Here is an 8,094-nt window from a genome sequence, read left to right on the forward strand (position 1 = left end):
TGTCTTGGCTCTTCAAAAATGAAAAAGTTGATAAAGCAAAAAAGTATTAGACTAAGGTTAATAATATATTCTGTTAGATTATCAATTAACACTATATGATCTAACTCGACATTAATTCATAATTTTGCTATTTCTTACGTATACAATTCATTTGAGAACCATGGATATGAGTTTTTTCTATTACACACAGTTTATTTATGTTAACAATGTTCTGTCTCTTATTCCATAAGAGGCAATGAAGCTTGTACATTGTTGTTGGGACTATTCACTTCTCAGTTTCAACGGGAGTGGTTTCTACCACATAATCCATCATGAGCCTCGTGTTAGAGTCATCAACCATCTACAAGACAATAAAGGCAGGAACAATCAGTTGCATTTATATATACGATAAGTTGAGTTAATTTTAGCATTATCATCAACATTCTGAATACAACGAAAACGTTATTGAATTACAAACCTTAACAGCTAAGCGCTTCAAGTTGTCCCATTCAAAATCATTTTTGCAGTATGCGGATCGCACCTATAATAATTCATCATTCTATTTAGTACTCATCAAAAGTAGTTTGATAAGTGAAAATTGGACAAGCAAGTAACGAGTAATGTTCAGTACTCACTTCCATTATGCGTAGGGCTATTGTTGTACATAGAAGATCCATAAGACATTAGTTTGCAAGATTTCGTATGTTCAATCACAAAAAAAAAATGTTTGAGGTTAGATATTGGCATTGATTAAGGATTAAGTAGCTCGGTAAATGTGGTTACCTAAGTTCTTATGTCTTGATGATTCTCTCATCATACTAGCACAGAATTTGTCCCCATCATTCAATGAGTGTCTACTCAAAAATTCCATTAGCTCTTCGTATGCTTCAGGGTTGTAGCTCTGCTCAGGCATTATTATAAAATTCAACAACTGAGGTTGTAATAAAAAAATCTGACGAGTATGATATACAATTACAAAACTTAAACCTTTAAGAGTGAAAACTTTTCCTTTTTTCTTGGATGTATTTCTCATGACTGAAAGTATTTAGTATCAACACAAGCTAAGCAAGAAGAACAAAAACAAAAACCAACAAAAGCTTAGCAAAAAAGGCAAATTAAAAGAAGGAATTATCAACCTCAAGTTGAGCAGCAACAATTTTAACTGCAGTGTAGTTAAAGAAATTGTGGAGGTTATTAGCAGCCTTTTGTTCTGGTGAAGCTTCTCCGAATCCTGCATCTCACCATATATACAAATGAATCATTCTCTATTGGTATATATACATAATATAGTATATATATAGAAAGAGGAAGAGCAGAGAGTTGTAATATAACTCACCAGGTACAAACATCTTACTGCACTGTAAGCGTGTGGATTGAGAGCTCCTTCTCTTGCAAGGCCAAAACGGGTAAACTTTGTTGCTGCTTGGCATTGATGAAGAGTAGGCATAATTAGAATTTGGAAGGTGAGGAAGTGCTAGAGTTGCATAATAAGATTCCATGGTTACCACTACGGGTTCTTAACTTTGGGTGTGGAACGAGGTTTGAGTTACGGGCTATTATGGCGTCTTCATAAGGAGAAAAAAAATATCTACATGGTTCAATCCACGTAAGGAAATATCTTTGAGCTTCTGTTGAAAAGTGCCAAATTTTACATCCAAAGTGGAACCCACTATTCAACTGTGAATTGGAGAACATCGAAGGGCTTGACACAAAGGATAAACATGTCTTTTCATATTTTCAAGCAAAAATAATAGAACTAGCATTATTCTTATAGAATATTTGAGGGAGAACAAAGTGATTAATTATAACTTTATTAGTATCGTATATAGGTTGATCATTAGTATATAAAATATTAATTACTATATGATAGACGGAATACATATTTGTAACATATATGAGTTATATATGAGTTAGAGCTCGAATGGTATAGTCTTTCTATACTCATCTAAAAGATAAAGACGAATACAGTTTAGGATGAGTTTCATATGAAAAAATAAAATTACAATGATATTCATAAAAGATGTGTTTCATATAAAAAAATTATTCAAATGCTAAAAAATCATTTTAAGACCCTAAATTACCCTTTTTCTAATCCTAATCTCAACCCCCTTCTTCCAAATTTCATCCCTTCCTTTATTATTTTCAGAAATTTCACCACTTCCTTTACCAACACCACCACCACCAACCGTTAGCCTCACTTTTCTCTTTCTCCAGAGCCATAAACAACAACGACAGTGATGATCCTTTGTTTCTTGCAACCTTTACTTCTTGTAACTGTTCCTCTGCTCTACGCCTTGCGTTCTTCTCCTCTGCTAGCTTCGATGTGAGACGACACACCTCTTTGCGGCTTATTTCAATCTCCAATTCCATGAAATCAGCTCATGCCCCGATTCGGAAGTCGTTGACCTTCACAAACTGGGCAATGGAGGAGTTGCCGGTGCGCGAAAGAAGAAGATGAGGCTGATTGTTGGTGATGGTGGCGGTGATGATGGTGTTGGTGAAAGAGATGGTAAAATTGATGAAAAGAATAAAGAGAGGGTTGAAATTTGAGAGAGGGATATTAAGATTAGAATTAGAAAAAGGGTAATTTGAGATTTTTAGATTATTTTTTAATGGTTGGACAATTTTATTATATAAAATCCATCTTTTATGAGTACAATTATAATTTTATTTTTTTTTGTGAATAGATTTGTCAACGTATAAAACTTTCATGACTAAAAATAATAGTTTACTTGACATATATTACTTTTTATTGATGTTTAAATGATTATGTGATATTTAATATTTTTATAAAACGTAATACTAATTTAGTGACTATTTATATAAAGTTGTCTTTACTTATGATTTCTATACGAAATAGGGATGTCAATGGGGTGGGGGATGCCTCCCTGCTCCCCGTCCCCGTCCCCGTCCCCGCCCCATTCCCCATGTTCCCCGTGTTTCCCGCGGATCCCCATTCCCCATCTGCTTATATTGAACATTTATATGAAAATTACCATAAAAAATAAAAAAAAAAACATAGAAAAAACCACAAAATGAAAATTACAACACAAAAGGGTGACGATGCGGAAGAGGGCGAACGGAAGATGGCACACGGGGCAATGCGGTGACGATGGTGGTCGGAGGCCGTGACAATGGTGGTCGGAGGTGGGTGGCTGGGACGAGGAAGAGAACGCAGAGGAAGGACGCAGAGAGAAAGGGTTTCGCAAGGAGCACTAGAGCAGGGTGAGGGAGCTGGAATGCGGCGTTCTATGCCTCTATGTGGGAACTGGGATTATGGGAAGAGAAGTTAGGGTTTTCACTATTCAATATATATATATATATGCAAAGTGAAATGACTAAAAAACCAAAATAAAAACTAAATTCTTAAAGATATTTAAGTAATTTAATATATTCGGGGATTGTGGGGAATACGGGGACGGGGACGGGGATCCTTGCTCGGGTCCCCGCATTTGCTTCGGGGGAATTTTGTCCCCCATCTCCATTCCCGCAGAAAAAATTTCCCGCCAGCGGGACCTCATTCGGGGCGGTCTCCGTGGGGATCCCCGCTGCCTGGGGATTTTTGACACCCCTAATACGAAGATAACTCAAATATAATAATTTAATCGTTCTCACTTATAATTTTTACACGAAGACAATTCATTAAATATATAATTGATTCCGTACTAAAAAAAAAGTCAATAATTTTCTTTCAATAAAAGTCTGCAATAAAATGCAGAACTCTAATTAGAACACGAATGAGCATCAAATGGCAAGTTGGGGTTAGGAACGGAACAAAGTGAAGATTCAGTCTGCTTTTTTTTTGTGGACTTTGAGTTTGATTTTCGCAGATGTGTCAACTTGCTAGAGCTTGCACACATAAAAACCCTCAACTAAGGCCAAGCATGAGATTAATTGTGGTACCATTAATGACACTTTTCATCAGCAACTGAGGATTGGGATGTTGGCTCTTTTTATGAAAACCAAACTTTGGTGCATCTAATGGCTGGAAGGTAGCCTTAGCTTAATGGGGTTACTCATAGTATTTATATACATGTTTGATGTTTCTCTTCACTCTCAAGCTACATAGAATTCTCAATTTTCTTAACACTAACAATCTAGCATTATTCAAGACATTAATCTAATCTCCACTTGAATCTGTAAATAAAAACNACAATGAGGTTCTTATAATGTTCAATTCTTATGATTCTACATTTAGTGTTTTACTGTTGTATATTTTCACTTTATATGTACTTTTAGATTGCGTACGACACATGATCTATTAGGCTTAACATTTTTTTTTTCAATTTAGAAATCAGACATAAAGAGAAAATTATGCAGCGAAGTACGAAAAAAAGACCCATCAAATCATTATTAAGTAAAAAATATCTCCTTAGGAGCATTAAAATAAACATTATTTATTAAGCTTAGCGAAATTTTAAACATGTTTGTATTTTGTGTCCAAATTAAACAAAAATGATGTCCTTTAATGATTGTGAGCAAAGTAATAAATTCATAGTTTATATCTTGACTTGTAAGACTGTTGTAGTATCCTAATTCTCAAAATCGTAAAATGAAACATATATATGATTCGTAAATTAAGAAAATATAAACATATGAAGGTTTAAAAATATAAAAATAAATTCAAATTTTTACATATCTATCAATTATCAATTTTTTTGTTTTAATTATTTGTGTAGTATATTAATATACATCAATAACTAGTAGAATATATTCTTTTTGTTCCAAAGAAAGATAATTTTATAATATGTAAATAAAATTACAAGTGTCTATAGATAGGACTATCATTAGAAACAAAAAAAAAGGGGTCTCCCACACTCAAGACAAATGAGTAAAGTAGCAACGAAAATAAACTAAAGAAGAAGAGGAAATTGCAGAAAGAATAGAGAGAAATAAAAACTACTATTCAAAATATAACAAAACAAATTCAACGCTAATTCTAACTTTTTGTTTAATTTCAAAATTCAAACACTAGAATTTTTCTATTCCTATTTCTATATTTTTCTTCTATTTGTGTGATTCAAATATTTTATTCTCTTCTTCTTAACAATAAATTAATGAGTAAATGCCCAAAATGGTCCTTGAATTTCAAATCGTTATTCAATTTAGTTATCGACTTTTTAAAATGACCAATTAAGTCCCTGAAATTCAAAAAAGTGCATCTCTGTTAGACCTTTGCAGAATTATCATCTAAACGTTGATGATGTGGCATTCCAGTTGTATACTGATGTGTACCAAACTTGAATTTGATTTAAATTGGTACCTGAAATTGCTTAATAATATCCAAATTAGTCCATTTACAATTATAAAACCCTAATTCCTAAATTATTGTCTTCTCTTCTTCGATCTCTTTGATGTCTTCTTCTCTTCTTCGTCCTCTCCGCCATCTTCTAGTTTATATTTATCCTGAACTACAACATCAGTACACTTACCTAAAAACTATTTTAATTACAAGTTAATGCGGTTGGATTAATTTTAAGTTCAACACAGATTTAAATTATATGTATCCTTGCAGGTTCGTCCATTAAGCTAAAATATATTTTCCACTTTTAAAAAGGTAACCATTGTCATCATCTTCAAGGTCTTAACATCATTATCTAAGTTTGTCATTTTTCAATTGAACTCATGCAAAATTTTTTGTGAAATGGGTGTTGCACAAACTGGTTCTTCACCTCCATCAACCTAACAGAAAAAATTATAATGGATTCCATACTGCAAAGTAAAAAACGCAGGTGAATCCAAACTTAAAGTGAAACTATCTTAACATTTTCTTTAGAGCCATAATCTTACCTCATAGTTTGGACAACCATAAAATAGTCTACCAGGATTCTCTGTCGTCATTGAGTACTTCATCACTATCCGAAGTCTGCAATTACAGAAAATGGCGTTCTTACCTCCCCTGTTGCACATTCTTTTGCTGCCATAAGGTCTCTCTACAGAGTTATTCCTACTTGAGCTACTTTGACTTCTCTCCCACCACCCATCATCACTCATGCAAATGAGAAAACAAGATGAACTGGAAGATAGTGGAGAGGTCGAAGAAGAGAAGAAGATAGCGGAGAGGTCAAAGAAGAGAAGAAGACAGCAGGGAGATCAAAGAAGAGAAGACAATAATTTGGGATTAGGGTTTTATAATTGAAATTAGACTAATTTGGATATTATTAAGCAATTTCAGATACCAATTTGAATCAAATTCAAGTTTGGTACACATCAGCATACAGCTGGAATACCACATCGTCAACGTTTAGATGGCACTTCTGCAATGGACTAACGGAGATGCACTTTTCCGAATTTCAGGGATTTAATTGGTCATTTTAAAAGGTCGAAAATTAAATTGAATAGCGATTTGAAATTCATGGACCATTTTGGGCATTTACTCATAAATTAATAATACCTTTGCTCCACTAATCTAGTTTATTTATATACCAAATCAACTAATAAATCAGAATAAAAAAGAGAGTAAAATAGATAGAGCACCAATGTTAAAAGGGTTGAGGGGAAGAAATGGGAGAAGCAGAAGAACAAAGATAATGATCAATATTGATAAAAAAAAAAAGAGGAGAGAGACCGAGTGACAGAGGTGATGGTGGTGGAAGAAGAAAGAAGAGAGATTTAGCCGAGAATCAAAGGCAACACAACGACTTCAACAACAGAGACTATGGAGACGGTGAAAATGAAACAAGACTAGGATTTTGAGCACTTTTATCAGAAGCGCAATTCAACGATTTTGAGTGTTTTCCTGGTGATTCTGCATGAATGCCATTCCTCTTACTCGACGAATTGAGGGAGTAAAATCGCAAACTCGTGCAATTTCATAAGTGGGCTCGCGACTCTAACTACCTTGATTGTGAGCCTATAAAATAATTTGCACATATATTTGATTAGGTACTAAAAGCAAACAACAAGGTTTTATCAGTGTCTAATATGATAAAAGAGTGTCAACTTATCATTCTATCAAATTCGAAGGGCTACTGTAGTATCAGGAGCTCAATATCAGAGACAACAATAGTACAATTAGTACAATTAAAACCTCAGTAACCAAATCGATAACGACCATTATAAGATTTAGTGATATACGTAGAATTTTTAACTTAAACTATTTTTAATTATTTAAAGGTTAACTAATAAATAGTCTTGTTACTACAACAATACAGTTAGTAAATAAATAAAGAGTGGAAGAGCTACCATAGTATCAGGAACTCAATATCAGAGACTATAACAGTACAATTAGTATAATTAAAAATCTCAGTAACCAAATCGATACACGTCGTGAATCTCAGTAACCGTTATAGGATTTAATCACATACGCTAGATTTTTACCTTAAACTATTTTTAATTATTCAAGAATTAACTAATAAATGATCCTATTATTTTCTTACAAATAAATAAATAAAATAACTGTCTTTTAGAAAAAAATGAAATTAAAAAAATGATATGAAATTGAAAAATTTAACATGTTCTTAATCAAATGTATAAAAATATGTTGTTGTAAAACGTTTTTGTTTATTAATTAGTTGACTTAATTTAATTTTGTCTGGCTTTATTTTGGGAAGAATTCTATCATGCATCTTTTATAGAGTATAAAATTTTCATTCCATATTTAGTTACAATCGCTCATTCATCTTTTTTTATTATACCTTCTTGTTCATCTTTGATAATTTTGTGAGAATCAGTCGATGTTTTTCCACGATGTTATATCAAAATTTTTCTTATTTTAAAATATCAAAAGGAATTGGATTATTGGATATTACAGAAACTTAAATTTTTTTTTGAAATTTAGGATAGTATGTATCAGTTGATACTTTTAAATTTCAAGAAACACTTTTTATTCACCAGTCTCTACAGCTGTATTGTTTATATTAATCATCATGCAACTTCACATTGTGCTTTATCTTATAGTAATTGTGAGTTTTTCTTCTTTTTTTCATTGTGCAATGAAAATGCATTTTGCTATTCTAAGATAAGAAAATAAAACCCAAATTCAAAAAGAAACAATGAATAAAAGGCCAAAAAGATGTGGTTACATCGAACAAGAAAAGAAAAATTGAAGAATCTAAAGACACTGGTTAAATCTTGAAGATACGTCATTAGTGTTTGAGAAAAGATAAAGTAACA

The 8,094-nt window shown here is 32.6% G+C and overlaps 1 protein-coding gene across 1 annotated transcript; it reads right to left on the reverse strand.

Moving 5' to 3' along the window:
* Positions 1 to 1,583, reverse strand: LOC107623355 (chaperonin-like RBCX protein 1, chloroplastic). Its single transcript, XM_016325580.2, has 6 exons — positions 1,316 to 1,583; positions 1,116 to 1,210; positions 763 to 880; positions 615 to 631; positions 458 to 520; positions 1 to 340 (listed from the first exon to the last, which is right to left on the reverse strand). The coding sequence occupies exons 1-6, from the start codon at positions 1,476 to 1,478 to the stop codon at positions 266 to 268; spliced, it is 531 nt and encodes a 176-aa protein (XP_016181066.1). The 5' UTR covers positions 1,479 to 1,583; the 3' UTR covers positions 1 to 265.

This window comes from Arachis ipaensis, chromosome B10, assembly GCF_000816755.2.
Source record: "Arachis ipaensis cultivar K30076 chromosome B10, Araip1.1, whole genome shotgun sequence".
Lineage (NCBI taxonomy): Eukaryota > Viridiplantae > Streptophyta > Magnoliopsida > Fabales > Fabaceae > Arachis > Arachis ipaensis.

Coding starts and splice junctions, on each gene's coding strand:
- LOC107623355 (XM_016325580.2), bottom strand. CDS start 1,478: ATGGAATCTTATTATGCAACTCTAGCACTTCCTCACCTTCCAAATTCT. Junction 1,211..1,315: donor CAGTAAGATGTTTGTACCTG/GTGAGTTATATT, acceptor GGTGAGATGCAG/GATTCGGAGAAGCTTCACCA. Junction 881..1,115: donor TTGTTGCTGCTCAACTTGAG/GTTGATAATTCC, acceptor ATGCCTGAGCAG/AGCTACAACCCTGAAGCATA.